This window comes from Lissotriton helveticus, chromosome 10 (genome assembly GCF_964261635.1).
Source record: "Lissotriton helveticus chromosome 10, aLisHel1.1, whole genome shotgun sequence".
Taxonomy (NCBI): domain Eukaryota; kingdom Metazoa; phylum Chordata; class Amphibia; order Caudata; family Salamandridae; genus Lissotriton; species Lissotriton helveticus.
This window is the reverse complement of record NC_136071.1, coordinates 1,106,743,388-1,106,760,559: the sequence shown is the minus strand read 5'-3', so window position 1 is coordinate 1,106,760,559 and position 17,172 is coordinate 1,106,743,388. Positions and strand designations below refer to the sequence as shown.

The window sequence follows — 17,172 nt, the reverse complement described above, 5'->3', positions numbered from 1 at the left end:
CTTACCTTCGGTAACGATATATCTGTAAGAAACAGTAGTTAGTATTAGATTCCTTACCGCCCCACCCATCCTCCCCGTTCTGCGAACTGACACCTAGGGTTAAGGACATCCCTTTCAGGGCCCTAGTTTCAAATGGCACCAGTGTTGGTTCTCACATGGCTCTGCGTGTTCTGGCGCGGAAAAGCTGTGTGCAAAGAACTGACGTCAGAGCGCGGAGGCGGCGTCTATATACTCCAGCGACGTCATCACGGCGCACGACGACGCGGAGCCGCAGGGGACGCCTGCAGACGACGCCTACCGACGAGCAGGGGTACTGCTACGCAAAAGTTTCCGGATCCAGACTGACGCCTGGGGATATTCTAAGGTAAGGAATCTAATACTAACTACTGTTTCTTACAGATATATCGTTACCGAAGGTAAGTAACTTGTTCTTCTGCCACCAACTGGCTGTGAATGATCCAGGGGGCTCGAACTAGGAGTGTTTTGTAGTGGAGGAAGGGGTCGTGGCATGGCTCGTCTTCTGGCCTCCCGAACCTAGGGGACGGAGTGAACCACATCCAAGGCCCCACAGAGGTAGCTGAACTTGTTGGGCCCTCTGGCTGGATTAGGGTTGGCGCGGTTGGTAGCCATGAAAGGAGCGAAAAGCGCACACAGGCCGGGATGTTGTGGTGAGGGGACTTGGCTGTAGCCGCAAGTCCTTGAAACGCTCAAGTGTGTCATCTGCTTTGTCACCGAAGAGACAGAAACAATCAAAGGGCACGTCCATACAGCCGTGGCGACGTACGGCCACCGTCGTAGAAATCGCTCTGCCCAGCGAGTCTCTCATGTCCAACCCACATCATTGAGTATCACCTGCGCATCTGTGTCCCATAACGAATGGGAATAATGGCCCAAAAGGAATGCGGTGTTCACCGACTGCAATGCTAGACTGGTAGAAGAGAACATTTTCTTCCCAAAGCTTTCCAGTCTCTTGGATTCCCTATCCAGGGCTGCAGAAGGGAAGGTGCCACAAATACAATCTGTCTCGCCTTTGGGATCTTATATGTATTTAGCTATGCAGCACATTAGCCTGGGTTCTGAAATATCTACTGTTCTTTTAAATGGAGGGAAGGTAAGCACCAAACTGCAGAACACCCCAGGCATGGGAACACATGGAGAGAAATGCTGCCTATCAGCAGGAAATTGTATTGTCCAAAGCTCTGTTTTTAATACAAAAATCAGCCCCTTCGGTGGTCATATCTTTAAAAATATAAGATTTCAAAATATTATTGTCTATGGGTGCACGTTGAATACAAGTTTCTATGGCCTGAAATCTAGGGAATGCTAAAGTGACTTTGGTATTTCACTGACTTGCCAGAAAATAAAAAAAGAAAGTCCCTTAGCAGAAAGCAATTCTGGTATTTCACTGACCTCTACTGGTCGTCAACGCAGTTAAATAGAGGCAGTTGAACAGAAAAAAGTCCTTAAGCAAATGCAAAAGCATACATGTCCTAGTGCTGATCTCCAGATCCCACAAAGTACATACAACAGATCTTCCAGACAGCGCAAGCGCTGTCTAGGCTCGACCTAAAAATGTATTAAGATTACCAAAACATCGGCTCTCCAAGCAGAAAGTTTGCAGGAAGTTTCTAAGTCACAGCTTTTGCAGTGTGGACAGTGTGAGTACATTCTAACACCAGTGAAGGGTCTAGGACCTGGGATCACCCCTTGTGATTAGAATTCACTCAAACATAGGCAAGCAGCAGGGGTTCAGGGCAGGTCCAGTTAGAACTGGTCGGCTAGTCAGTTGCAGATGGAGGGGCCTCTGGAGGCTTATTGTTTCCCTGTAGCTCAAACAGAGGGTCAACCCTTGGAGTCACTTCTGTGGTCATGGCAAGCAGGTTTAGTCTTCATGTTCTTTCAGACATAACAGCCATCCTCCTTCAGATTCTCCACAGGTCCAGGAGTGTTCTGAGGAGGGTACAAGGGGTGCCACATTTATACCCTGTGCCAACCTGTGGTTGGAGGGAAACTCCTGGCCACTCCCAAACCAATGGGGCAAACGTTCCCATGGGCAAACCTGCATATTTTTGAAGTGATATCCTATGTGATATACTGGAAACTATCCCACAGTGCACTTCTCTCCCTAAATCCAGCATGGCAGAACATTTCATCTCCGGGCGGGTCATAGTTCCTTCTGCCCACCCAGAGGTGTGGCTATAGTAATGGGCAAACCCTCACTTGTGGACACTCCAAACCAGTTCGGGGGCAGCGCCTCCTCCCACTGGGTTTGTAGTCAACCTGACCAGCAAGACAAAACGACGGAGGCAGGCCTAGGTGTGAGCTACAGCTGCCAGTGACAGAGTAGGCTTCCTTTGAAGGTCAGGAATGAGCTGGGGTCAGCAGCCAGGCTATCATATGCAAGGAAGAAAAGCACCTCCCCACACCCATGCCCTTTGTCCATCTCTTGGAGGAATACACATCTTACCACAGGAGTGCCATCAGCAGTTAGGTGACACTGACACAAGCACTCCTTTTGGCTGAGACAGGAAAATGTCAACTTTCTGAAAGTGTCATGTCTAAAATAGTAATAAAAATCCGACTTGACCATTAAGTTGGATTTTAAATTATCGTTAGAGCAAATCCATGAACCTTTCCCCCAGCTACTCTCAAACTGGATTTAGCACTTATTAAAAGTAATTGTGTAAACTGGTGTTAGCCTCTGTTAAAGCCAGCCTTGCCACTGTGAAAAACAACTTTGGAGATTTTTCGCTGCCAGGGAATGTAAAATGTTAAATTTACAGGTCAAAATATTTGAATATCATGTACCCTGATTTATGGGTGATTAGTTCTCTAGAAAAAAGGGGCAACCCAGTAACCCAGGCACTTGAGTTGGATAATAATTACCAAAAAAGTGGTCCCTATGAGGGAAGTGTAGCACTTGACTTCCACGGCAATAGTATTACAGCAGGGATAGAAAACCTCTCAAAAGAGTAAGTTTCAGTTATGCGTTTAGTCCATTTATTTATACATATCCCATTACTGAATATACATATGAGTTTTAGCAGTAAAATGCAATATTTAAATTTTTCTTAGAAAACAAGGTGCTCCTAAAAGGTGACGGCGCAGTGAAAGTGATATATGATGAATAAAATGTGCATACATGCTATGTACAAAAGTAAGTACATGTGGCTGATAGGGATAATGGAATGTTTGAAATCAACACCCATTACGGGTGTTGACTTTTTTACATTGTCCGTATGCACGTTACATACGTGCACTTTATAACAATTTGGAAATTAAGATCTCATGTAGTATTGCACATAAAATAACAATTTGGAAATTAAGATCTCATGTAGTATTGCACATAAAAATACATATTTTCTTACGTTGTACACTCCAAATTGTACCTAATTTTAAAATTAGATATGGTAAACACACCAAACTACTGACTGTTGGAGTGTACAAATCTGAAAAATCATTGCCGTTTTCTGACTACCCCATGTGGCATTGCCTATTAATGGCAGTTTCTTGCAAGATGTAATTAGGAAAATAATTGGTACCACATAAGCCAGAGGAGATTAATTTTTCACTTCTTTCTTTTGAACATGTATTCTTATTGTGAATTCTCAATTTCAGGTAATAAATGTTTGATACAAATGTGTTTTAAGTGTATTTTTGTCAATTTGCTTTCTAGCTTCTCCTGACCTTTGACCCAATCCTTGTGGAGAAGGTTGCCATATTATTATACCACATAATGCAAGACAATCCACAGTTGCCTAGATTCTATCTGAATGGTGTTTTCTTCTTCATTATGATGTACACTGGATCCAATGTACTTCCTATTGCAAGGTAAGATATAGTAAAATTATGTTTTAAAATGCCTACAAAGACTGTAAAAGTGCGTGCAGGTCATAGTGCACTTCTCTTCACAAACCATTTGCGGAAAATTACTTGGAAGGGTTCTCAGTATCTCAGACTGTCCAAATGGCGTTGTGGTGCTTCAGATAATTCCTTCATTTCTGGTTCAGCAGTTAGACGTGCTGGAAGCATTATCTACCAATATTCTCCAAATTATTTCTCTTATGAAGTATTCATATTTACTAGACTGGGGCTCTGGTGCTACTGGAACCATTTTGCACTTTCATGGAATGGAACATGATACCATCTACACAGTGCGTAAGGTTACCAGGAAGTGACCGGACCGGAAATGTTTCTTCATGGTGCTCTGTTTTCTACAACATTATTGACATCACTCCTAACCAAACGTGTTTGATAGTTTCTTATGAAAGTATTTTTTCAAATGAAGTTTTTCAAATGAGCATGATGGCTGTACTTTTTTTAAGCTATATATTTTCACTGAAGTTTTAATCAGCAGCTCAATAGGGGTTTTAAATAAACGAGAAACAAAAGATATGGAGACAGTACATTGTAAACTGATTCAGAGTTTATTGTAGTCTATTTGAATGCAAGTTAAATAAGAAGTCATTACAAAGGGGCAACTGTTCTCTTAAATGCATGTGTAAGGGGTCTGTTGAGCCAATTTAGTTTCAATCCTGTGAATGAGGCAAATTCTCAGCATTGGGAATATTGGAGAAGATTTGAGTCTTTCCATGTGGTAGTGGTTTCTTGAATAGCCATTGCTGTCAACAAATCAAGGAATTTGACGTTGGATGCATCTAGGAGTTCGCTAAGCAATAAGGAACAAAAGCAGAATATCTTTAAGTGATAATCTGTTGTTTGGCCGCATAATGGATGTTACTTCTGAAGACATCCAATTTGACATAACAACTATGTGTTCTATGTTAGCATTTTCACATTAGCAGCACCATCTGTGATCGTTGATTTTGAAAGGCGGCTTCGTAAAGTTTGCTAGAGGACCATAGTTCTTGTGCAAGTTATAGAAGACTGTCTGTGCCAATTTTGCACGATGACTGAGCCTATGCTCATAGTCCATAGGCTGAACAAAAGTGGTGATGCGGCCGTACATATGTAAAAGTCTGTGGTTGATTTGTTTGTTATCCTTTTCATTTTCACTTTTTTAAATCCAGAATTAAGTTGTCAGACTTCACCAGTTTATATTCATTAAGCACAAGGGTTTACCATTCACTACAATTCACTCTGTGGAAGAGAAAAAACACAAATCAGCGTTCTCCATGACCTACCTCACTTAGCACTTCTTGCTTCATTCCCTTGTAGAAAGTATGCCTGTCTTATGGAAGAAAAGGAAAGGTTGTCACAATATGTTCAGCTCCCTCATGTCCACCCTCAAATTTTGCCCATTGAAAAGTGTATTTGCATCATAAAACAGGAATGCCTAGCTGTGGATCTAGTATTAAAGAAAAAACAAACCTCAGGTAAATTAGAAACTAGGCCTGGGCGGTGAACTTCTCTGCGTTCCCGGAGTTTTCTGCACTTCACGGAGTTTGCGGAGTCCAGCAAACTCCACTTCGTGATGTGCAGCGGAGTTATTTCCTCGCTTGTGATCGCGAACGGTAAGTTCCCGAACGGTAAGTTTGCGAGCAGGATCTGCCGCTCGGGTATAATTTCTACCTGAGTGGCAGGAATACCAGCACAAACTGCAGTTCGCTCTGCACCCTGCCACTCGCAGAACTTCGCAGAGTTTTGTGTAGCAAAACTCTGCGAACTACGCCCAGGCATGTCAGAAACCTGCACAGACGTGATAATACCCATGCGACACTGCAGGCTATATGGTTTCTGCATCTCTGTCTACAGTAGTGTCTGAATCCACACAAAACCTTCTAATTAAACCATACTTATTTAGTCTGTGCAGGGTGGCCGAAGGCAGTGGACTTTTCGAGGTTGGGCTAGTCGACTAATTCTATGGTTTTAGAGTGCACAACCCAATGCTATTGTGAGATCCTCTTTTGGACCACTTCTTTTGGTCTTCTTCAACCCAATCTCCCCTTAAACCATAACTCCTTGAGGTGTCCAGTCAGGGAGGACTCAGGGTAATGTAGTTGTCCTGGGCCCTGTGGACAAGGAGAAGAGATATAAGGTTAAGAATCATATCAAAACACAATATTTAGTATCTGACACAGAGCAAGCCAGGTCATAGGAACATCATCAGTATGGAGAGGAAAATGTGCACCTAATGCATAATATTTTAAGAGCTTAAAGTACAGCATACCTTCTCTATAATGGAAGAGTATAGTGCAGGTGGAGAGACCAGGGCCAGCAGATCTCTATGTGGCATTTGCTAATTCCAGTGCCAGAGGCTTCAAACTGTAGGAAAAGTGTCTCTAAAACTGATACCTTCCAATAGAGGTGATTAAACGGCCTGTAACTGACAAAATACTCACAAAAATATGTACAAGGAACTGCAAAGTGTTACATAGAATCCAGTTTTAAGTAAAGATTTCAGAAGTTTTCACAGTAGTAGTTTATCAACCCCCCACAATGGCACTCCATTCTAAATAAAGGAAAATGTATAATGTGCAGATTGGGCATGGACCTCAAAAAATAAGTTAGTACAGCCAAAAGGGTCCTTTTCTGCAGTGGTGGCTCAAATGTTGAAACTCGTTCATCACAAAAGATATGCCACTAAAGTCCTTTACTCAATGACTTGCTGTTTCTGGTTTTTATTGATGAATTTGTGAACTTTCCAGTACCAAAAAGACAATAATTATTGACACACTAAATAAATTACATCTTCTCTGAAGCAATCTTTTTTTGAGAAATCAGTGCATATCAGAGCAGAGTTGTTGAAAAATAAGACATGCAAGAAGACTGAGGTATAGCTCTGAACACTCTCCCCATCCCCCCCCGCCCCACCCCCCCATCACCACAGAGTAACATCAAGCCAACCTATGAGCATGGTAGGACAGGGGCAGAAAACTCTCATACTGCAACAGCCCTGGAATTAGCTGTGTCCAAGGCAACAAACCATCTTGATTAAATTGACAGTGGCTCAGAGAAGGCAGACACCGAAGCTGCGAAAGCTGCAAGAGGCAGAACAAGCAATACATTATACCTTACAATGGAAGAATGGGAAAGGCGGGTAGCCTCATACTCCCCAGATTCCCCTCAGGAGTATGACAATGAAATCCACCAAGTTATGAACGCAGAGGAGAAGCCAACAGGCACAGAAAATGTATAGTTATCTCTATTAAACAGTTTGGCACTTTCATTAAAAGCAATGCAGTACCACTCAGATAAAGTGGACATTCAATTATCACTTCTCATTTTCCTGGCAATACACGTCTCGAACATCAATGCTAACCTATCTGACATGAATAACATGATTAAAAGGGCTCAAGTAGAAACACAAATAACCCAACCATGCTGCACCTGTTTAACCATCATCGACAAACTCTCAACTATACCTGCCGTGATGGGGAGCTCCTATCTGATATAAAAGAGGCAACGAACACCACAAGAATAGCATCCCAGGCCAGCCAAGAAAAGGGCACTACAGGATCAACCACTAACACCACAGGGGTTACGACTCAATTGTGCCAGGAGCAAGCTACCCTTAAAGAGTCCCCTAAAACTAAAGAAGCATTAGACCAGGCCAGCCACGCCCCGGTACAAGCAGTAAGTCATTGGAACACACCAGCGAAAAGGCCTACTGGGTAGGATTGGGCAAAAGAATTGAACAAAGCTTTAAAGACAATCCAAGTTTAGACATCGGAGACTTAGAGCACACTGGTGCCTCGCAGCAACTGGTGAATGAACAAGCAGCTAGAACATACCCCAACCCACCAGGGCAGCCTGATGGAGAAGAAAAAGGGGGTAAGAAATTGCATGAAACAAAACATCGCCGGAAACAAAACATCGCAGGAAACAAGAGAGGAGGGGCAGGGACAGGAAAACCAACATAATGGCATATTTTCAAACCGGCACCCACACCCCAACAAGCGAAAGCTCATTACAGAGGTTAATACGGGTACTGACAACCTCCTTGGCCACAGACATTCTCTCTAACCAGCCGGACTGAGGGACCACGGAGTGCGTGGAGCCCGAAGGAAAAAGGAGCAAAGACTGCCAGGCCAACCACTCTCCCGAACCAATGGAGGGGGATCAAAATGGGGACTCCGCTTAAAGCTCAATCACTTAAAAGACTGAAGTGCCATCATTACCTACAGAACTGGTAGTTACAGTGAGAGCCCCAAGCCCAAGTGACCATCACCAGGAGGAGCCTAAGACTCGCACCATCTTGCTCATCCCAGAGTACAATTCCAAGTCCCGGATGACATTCTGAATAGCGGGAATATGCTGCGGATACTAACATCAATCAGCAACCTGGCTGACATAAGATCACATGATTTGGAATTTATTGAATTTAAAGAACTCCAACATCTATCAGACCAAAGGATAACAAAGGCAACCTGGGTCACACGGGAAATAGCGAAGAGGATCTTCAATGAGGAACGTCAACGAAATGCCTGGGGGATTCAACTAAAGCCCTATCAAAAACAGGCTTCCAGGAGCTCCTGTTATCAAATCAACAAGAGCAGGAAAGCTCCCGCCGCACGCATGCATACACCACGACGAAGATATAATCTGTGCTTAAGGGGCACGCAGTACCTCTCTACTACAGGAGGTGACAGAGGACTGGAGTCCTTGGCAACCCAAGGACAAGCACCAGATCAGACGACTGGTCCTGGATAGCCAGAACAATAATTCTATGGAGCAAGAATACCTGACTGGTAGCAAAACAATCCCCAACAGTCAATCCTCAGTTAAGATCATGTTCTTGGAGCATAAATGGCCTGGGAAATAAAACTATGGACACGCAGCTCTTGTTATACTTTCAAAACTTTTACCTCATCCTGCTACAAGAGACCTGGTTAGACCAACCACACCCTCTAAAAGGCTTCAAAACATACCACCTCCCGGCTGTAAAAGGAGCCAAATTCGGGCACCAAAATGGAGGCCTCACAATCTACATCTCAATCAAGAGTATAAACGTTATTAAGGAACTAGATGTCCAAACTACGCCAACCAATGCCATAAAATCGATCAAAATGGACTTAGGAGGCGACACAACAATCAACAAGTAATGTTGTTAAATATATACCTCCATCCATGCGACAAAATCAATGGAGTAAATCTCTTGGGATCTAAATTAGCAAGAATACTATCAGAAGAGTCCACGCCAAATCTTATGGTAACAGGCGACTCTAACATGCACCTAATGGGGTACCCAGACAGGGACCAACTATTGGAAGACAATTTTCTGCATGGAGCATCCCTGATCAGGAAGACTGGGACAAGCAAACCAGGTTAACAAAAGAATTGCTAAAGGATCTGGAACAGTTGAGCCTGATCGCACTAAACTGGCTTTTTCCAGGTGACCCCCTTCCGGTGGCGACCTTCCATAATGCATCAGCACAACAATAGATCCCACCTTCATAACCCTACCCTTGATCAGTAGTATCTTAGATTTTCAGGTAGGAATATCCACAGCGACCACCTGCCACAAGAAATCATAATGAACATACTAGGCATAACAATAACGCAACCAGTGGAGGCTCCAAGCTCCATTCAAACAGTCATTTGCTGAACAACCAAATGAAAAATGCGCCACCCGGGAAACTTCCTGACCTTGGCAAAGACTCTCTGCGAAGAAAACAAGGGGACTAATACAAGCATGTTAACTTGCTGGGAAATCTTCATTAAAAAAACTTACCTAAGCCCAAACAACAAGGGAAGAGTCTCGTTCATCAACAGGAGAAACTCTTCAACGGAGGATCCCTCTCGTGCCACAAAGCACCAGATGCAGTCATCTCTCAATTATGCAAAAGACTCATTTAAGGCATCTGATGAAAGCGATAAACAGATTATACGGAGGCTCCGCCGATCAGGCCCCTGCAATCAGGCCCAGAGGATGGCATCCAAAATGAACTAAGGCATTTAAAAATGAGCAAGAAGAGGCTCATTTGGCAATCGGAATGGGAATCAAGACAAGTTGTGGGCCAAGCTCTTACATAACACAAAATCCAGATAACATCTTACAGTACCCAAGTGCGCATGGAATCAACTCACGATTGATGTAAGAAGCCTAGGCCACTTATCTCTGGCAATCACTTCAACACCGAACCTGCCAACACTGTGCATGAAGAGCAGAGATCTGGATATACGCCTGGAGCAAATTATCTGACTCAGATAATTCATTGGCAATTGCCCCTTTTGCGTTCATGTGCAAACAGATTACTAACAGGAGAGCAAAGGCAGGACAGAGTGCCAATGGCATCCCCCCTATCCTGTACAAGCAAGACCCGGTTTATTGGGCAGCAGCATTACGACCAATTTTTAAACAGTCCCTTGAAGTAGGAAGAATACCAGATTTTTGGAAGGGGTCAATCATATCCCCAATTCATAAGAAAGGCAATAAGAATGAAGCAGAAAATTACATGCTGGTCGCCTTAATAGACAATGATGTCAAATACTACCCTGGCCTTCTCTTGAAAGAACTTACAGATTTGGCGCCCTAACCGGCAATCATTCCCCTTAGCCAATCGGGATTTTTCAAGCTCACAGGAACAACAAAAAATATACTTACCCTGTCCCTTCTGATAGATGCTGTAAGAGATGCCAACTTGCCACTCTACGTTTGCTTAATTGATTATTCATCTGCCTTTGACAACATTGACAGGAAAACTGTGGGATAAACTGTCCAAAAGAAAAATTCCATCTGCTCTTCAAATCAGCTGTTCCTCTTACATACCGGCACCTGGGTACAAATAAAGCTGGGAGCTGACTACAGCCTATCCTGAAAGATAACAACAACTAAGGTGCTGAAACAAGGCTACGTATTGGCCCTGACTTAGTTCAATCTTTTTATGTCAGATCTTTCGACAGAGCTGGACAAATGCAACTCCCACGGCCCAAAGATGGAAGGACTTACTGTCTCAAACTTAATTTACGCCGACGATCTTGTACTGATCAGTCGCACTCCGATTTGCTTTCCAACACTTATTAGACACCACGCAAAACTTCTCTGTTGACAACGGATTATGCATAAACCTAGACAAATCCAAAGTGATGCGGTTAAACCAAAAAAAAGGAATGCTCACAGACCTCACTGGCATCTGGGAGGTCTCCCGTAAGAAGCGGTTGAAGAATATAAATATCTGGGCGTCATAGTGGATATCAAATGTACATTTATTTCACAAAAAAGGCCATAACAAGAAGAGGTAATGTAACAGCAGTTGCATTAAAAAACATCAAGCTCAAAACTACCGGCCCAAGCCTCACTCACGCCTCTGCTCCAGGTGATTCAAGCGAAGCTCATTCCAACTATCACCTATGCAGCTGGACAATGACTATTAGCTTCTGTCGATTTTGACAACTAGAACATTATTTTTGCACATTGACCCCACATGCTGTTCAGTGACCTATTTTGCACACTGCGGTTTCTGCACATTGCCGTTGACCACAGCACTCTCACCCCCGTTGACCACGGCACTCTCACCCCCGTAGCCTTGGACCTCTCTATCTTAATTAATCCTTTTAAATACGTAAAGCCATTTCTATTGGCTTTTTCTTATACATTGTCCAAATGAGGTATCTAGAGTCCTAGTGTAAAAGCACACTGTAAACTTTGGTACACAACCATGGTTTTAACTTTGGAAAACTCGAATACTGCTTTATTATCGTTGCAATTGTTTTAAGTAATCACCCAAATAAATATAATTATTATTATTAAACTGAGGTATATTAATGCACCTATTATAGTGACATTAAAAGTGAATCTTTTGAGTGTATGTAGAGTTTAGATACAAATATGAGGTTGTCTTTCAGTATCTAACATACATGTGACATAGAGTATAGCAGTGTTTGTCACCGAACTGGTTCATCAGATGTTTTTTTTTAACACCATCCAATTTACTGAGCTCCTTTTTTATTCACAGTTAATGCACCTGCTATCTTCAAAATGTGTGGAAGGCAATTCTCTAATCTTAAACAGTACTGTTCACTCCTAAAGAGAGGCATGCTGCCTATGTATATACTCTTTTAAGATACTGTTTTATGTGAATGTTTGAAAGTGCAGAATGTTGATACATTAAGATACGAGGAAGCATTGCCAGATAATTACATACACAGGGGAACAGTGATTATCCCTTTTTACGGATACATGTTTTTTTTTATAGGTTTCTGAAGTATACCCATACAAAGCAGGCCTTCAAGTCAGAAGAGGTATGTATGTAAGGATAAACAACGATGTCAAGTTCTGAAATAAGTAGTTTACTACAGAAATACATTTTAGGTTACCTTTTTGGGTTGGTTCAGGAATGGAATTTTAAATGATTTGTACTATAAAGAGCATGATCTTAACAGACAATTGCTGTATTGTACTGTGATGTATACAAAATGGATGCTCTTTTACTCCAGATACCTTTATACACACCATAAGATGCACCAGCAGTCGACTGCTGATACCCTCTAAATTCTGGACGAACAGAACCCCTATGGCACCAAGGAGGGGCAGGATGCTGGCCCTCCAGCATTTAGCCACGCCAAGCTCAGAGGCCTTCTTCTCCAGCGCTTTTAACCCTCAAAAAGAAAAGGAAGCTCTTTCTATCCCCAAAACCATTGGCCCTTGAATGAAGACCATGTGCAGGGCTGCAAGTACAGTAAGCTCCAACACTCACTTGAAGCCTCATAAGTGGCTTCCTACTGTGGCAGGGCACCACTTCTGGAAAGTTCTGGAATTGAGCTTATCGCACAAGAGACTGCCACCTTCAGGGCCTCTTCCACCTTCTTGTTCACCTTGGCACCTAGTGGAGGTTTTGTGTCAAAAATAATATCTAATTAGGGGCATTGAGCCCTCTCAGCCACCACCCGAGGCCCAGGCCTCAATCTACTCTGAAGACAGCATTGATGTTGAAAGCACCATTTATGAACGGCTCTGAGGGTTTGGAGCTACCCATCCGCCAAGGCTCCATGAAGAGCTCAATGAAAGCCAGAAGCGCCTCTTTAACCATCTTGTCACTGGAAAATGTTGACCCAACTCCTTCTGCCAAAGCAAGCAGAGACTCTGTCTTGCAATAGGCGACGTGCCTTTGAGTAGGAATCTGCATAGGAGTCATCTCTTGGTGGATCCAGTTCCCAAGAGGCAGAGATGAGTTCTAGCCCTCCTCCTTTGCCTTCAACTCCACCACTGCCTCCTCCATCCCTGTTGCTGCGTTCATGCACACCAACCCTCTGCCAGTGTCACCTAAGGGGTCTCCATGCCCCTTTTCTCCTTCAGACCGCACCTTTGGTCCTGTTGATCCCTTTGAAACGCATTTTGAGCCAGGACCTGCATATGACCCTTAAGACAACTACAGTGTCAATCCCCTGGGCGATCTAGACTTTCGCCACTATTCCATCATGGTGTCCCTCTCATGTTCTGTCTCCTCCCCTCCGTGACACCACAGCATACCAGGAGGCCATCCAACAGGCAGCCCCCTTCCACATGGTGGACATGCACGTCCTCGACAAGGAAGAGGACTTCCTCATGGAGACGCTTTGTAAATAAGAGCAGACGGTGCAGTTTCTACACATGCTCAGGGCATGCTTCAATCCACCCGTGGGGCATTCAAGGAGCCCGTGAAGACAAAGGTAGTAACACTCAACACTCATGGTGGAAAACAAGTACAAGCCTTGCACTAATGTCCCTGTCTACATCAGAGGCCATGCCCCCCAACCCCCATGACTCCCTAGTTAGTCATACTCCTGCAGAAGGCCAGAGAGAAAGAAGCCTGCTGGTGCATAGCTACCTTTGTCAGGCTCCTCTACCACTATATTTTCAAAGAGGGGAAAGACGGTAGGGGAGGCGAGTTTCCCACTCAAGGAGAGAGTGGTAGGTCCAGCTAGGTGTTCGCCCAAATAGGTATGCAACACAAGAAGTACCAGGCTGTTCCTAAATAGGACGAAGGTTTGCTATTGGTGACTACTCTATGTCGTGGATGAACGCGTGGGTATCCACTGTGTTGGATATAATGGCCTCACACACCCTTGCAGGTGTTATGCTTCATCATCGGCAATGCTCCTCGTTGGGTCGTCGGTGCAATACCCAACGGGCAAAACCTCAAAGAGGGGCTCTTTGGCGGAGATTTTTTTCCAACTGCCGTATGGGTGAAGTGTGGGTGAGGGGCCAGTAGTGTGTAGACGTAGGGAAAGAGATAACATTGGAGTAAAGGGTACCAGGCAGAGAGGGGTAGGTCTTCCAGTAGGAGCACGGATAGATACAACCTGAAAATTGAGAGGTTGAATCCGTAGCCCTACCTGCCGGGTGCTGTTGTTGTAGCTCACCCAACCAAGATAGGCAATTACAGCGCAACACAGGTATTTTTGACCCTTTACACTAATTGGAAAATATCCTCTAGCAGGTAAAGGCACCATGTAGATAGTTCATGAATCACAAACTTTTGGTTTATTTTTTGGTCCTGAGGAATCGCTAGTCAGAGGACTAACAGCGAGAAACATTTCGACCGATTGATACACTCTGTAGTCTAGTCTCGCACTAGGGGACATTATTCCCCTACGAGCCTATTCTATTTTCCCAATATTAATTTGGAATAAGGGACCGCTAGAATAAACTTGATCCTGGTACCCTTTACTCCAATTTTATCTCTTTCCCTACGTCTACACACTACTGGCCCCTCACCCATACAGCAGTTGGAAAAAGATCTCCGCCAAAGAGCCCCTCTTTGAGGTGTTGCCCGTTGGGTATTGCACCGCCGACCCAACGAGGAGCATTGCCGATGATGAAGCATGACACCTGCAAGGGTGTGTGAGGCCATTATATCCAACACAGTGGATACCCACGCGTTCATCCACGACATAGAGTAGTCACCAATAGCAAACCTTCATCCTATTTAGGAACAGCCTGGTACTTCTTGTGTTGCATTCCTCTACCACTATGACAGCTTTGTTAATTGATATTTCTATAGCTCTAAATCACCGTCGGGTCTATTAGCCCTCAGAAGGGAGTGGGCATGGCTGCTAGACGACAACAGGAGTTGAGCGTGAAACAAAATTAAACTGTGCTTGGGCCTCCCTGAACAGGATCGTTTTGAGCTGTTTCCTGAACCGGAGTAGAGTGGATTCTTTCCGGAGTTGCTCATGTAGCTGGTTCCAAAGCTGGGGGACTAGAACAGAAAAGGCTCTACCCCCTTTTGATGCAGTATTATACAGTGGACAGGACAGGCGACAGGTCTCTGAAGACCACAGTTTGCGGCCGGGTACATAGGCCTCAAGGCGTTCTTTTATGTAAGTTGGGGATTGGCCATAGATCGCTTTGTGGGCGATACAGAGGCCCTTGAACTTTGCTCTTTGCCTAATAGGGAACCAGTGCAGTTTGCGCAACAGAGGAGTGGCATGAGACCTTCTAGGGAGCCTGAAGATCAGCCTGGTTGCATCATTCAGCACCACCTGCAGTCTGTTAGCCAATTACTGTGGGAGGCCAATATATAAGGCGTTCCCGTAGTCCAACCTTGAGACGATAGTGGCTGACACAATCATTTGGAGTGAGGTGGTGGAGAGAAGGGGGACAAGTTTCCGCAACTGCCTAATCAGGCCGGTGCAAGTACCGACCACAGAAGAAACTTGGTTCGCCATGGAGAGCTCGGAATCTACTTTTATACGAAGACTCTTCACGACCGGCATGGGCCGGGGGGGTGGGGCCTAGCTCTTGGGGCCAGAAATGGTCATTCCAAGGGGAGTTTATTGTGGGGATAACCAGGACCTCTGTCTTGTCCGGGTTGATTTTCAGTGAGTTAGCTGTAATCCAACTCACTGCAAATCTAAGGACATTTTGTGCATGGTCCTGAGCATGAGGAGTGTTATTGATGCTGAGGAGGAGTTGGGTGTCATCCGCGTAGCTGAAGATTCTACAGTCCATGTTGGCTAGAGCTGCTATCAGTGGTTGCAGATAGACATTAAAAAGAAGTGGAGACAGGGCCGAGCCTTGAGGGACTCCCCAGTGGGGAGCATTGCAGCAGCTGGTTAAACATGTCTGTGATTAGCTTGGGAAGAGGGAGGAGCAGAGAGTATCCGTGGGCAAGACCATCTCCAGTGCCAACATCCTTTGTGCCCCCAACATCCCAGACACAGTCCTGAAACGCCATGCCTGGCGCCACATCTCGGGCTTTAAGCCCCGGAAGTCCAACAGTATTTTCCGTTACTTGCCATTAAATGGGGATTACGTATTTGGGGCAAAGGTTAACAAGATGCTAGAGAAAGTCAAGGAGGACAACAACATCGAAAAATCAATGGGTGCCCTCCAAACTCAAGCTGCTAGTATCCCCTGTTGGAGGCAGCAGCCTAGAGGTTGAGCTGAGACCCCTACTCCCGAACAGCAATCCATCCATCAACAGGCTTGCAGGGGTTACACGAGTGGTGACTACAGGGACAAAATCAATAAGGGTAGGAGTAGAGTAGCCTCCTATAAACGGACCTCCACATTCAAACACAGACTTGTTCTGGCCTTCCCTTTCGGGAGGCAGGGGAACTGAGTGATTTTCTCCCCATCTGAGAAGAATTAACTTAAAATCAGTGAGTTCTGGCTTTGGTCTGTCAAGACTACTGCCATCATTGTTGTGTTTGCAGTTACCGCTCTAAGTGTACTGGGGATGCTCAGACGTGAGTCCCAGGCACTCCACACCACTGGAATCAAGCTAGCCGGGCTGAAGAGAGGTGTTACCTCGAAACCGGGCCGGTCCTCGGATGCTTGTTTCCGTTCTGGGAAGGACATGGCTTTTGTAGTTCGGACTGGACTGTTCCCATGGGGCACAGGGTCAGCGCTGATTTGCATATCGCCATTGTCTAACCCAGGGTGGTGTGGAGTGGAAAAACGATGGATTTGGGCCCAGATCTTTGGACTGGGGTGAATGTGTGACATTGATCCACATTCTGTCCATCATTGTTGTGTTTGCAGTTACCGCTCTAAGTGTACTGGGGATGCTCAGACGTGAGTCCCAGGCACTCCACACCACTGGAATCAAGCTAGCCGGGCTGAAGAGAGGTGTTACCTCGAAACCGGGCCGGTCCTCGGATGCTTGTTTCCGTTCTGGGAAGGACATGGCTTTTGTAGTTCGGACTGGACTGTTCCCATGGGGCACAGGGTCAGCGCTGATTTGCATATCGCCATTGTCTAACCCAGGGTGGTGTGGAGTGGAAAAACGATGGATTTGGGCCCAGATCTTTGGACTGGGGTGAATGTGTGACATTGATCCACAT

The 17,172-nt window shown here is 44.8% G+C and overlaps 1 protein-coding gene across 2 annotated transcripts in view; it reads left to right on the top strand.

Moving 5' to 3' along the window:
• Positions 1 to 17,172, top strand: part of DNAJC13 (DnaJ heat shock protein family (Hsp40) member C13) — a 1,517,524-nt gene that overhangs the window by 819,687 nt on the left and 680,665 nt on the right. For both annotated transcript variants that reach the window (XM_078663869.1, XM_078663868.1), the window contains 2 exons: positions 3,677 to 3,831; positions 12,099 to 12,144. In XM_078663869.1, coding sequence (XP_078519995.1) covers positions 3,677 to 3,831; positions 12,099 to 12,144 — 201 coding nt within the window. The remainder of the gene's footprint in view (positions 1 to 3,676; positions 3,832 to 12,098; positions 12,145 to 17,172) is intronic.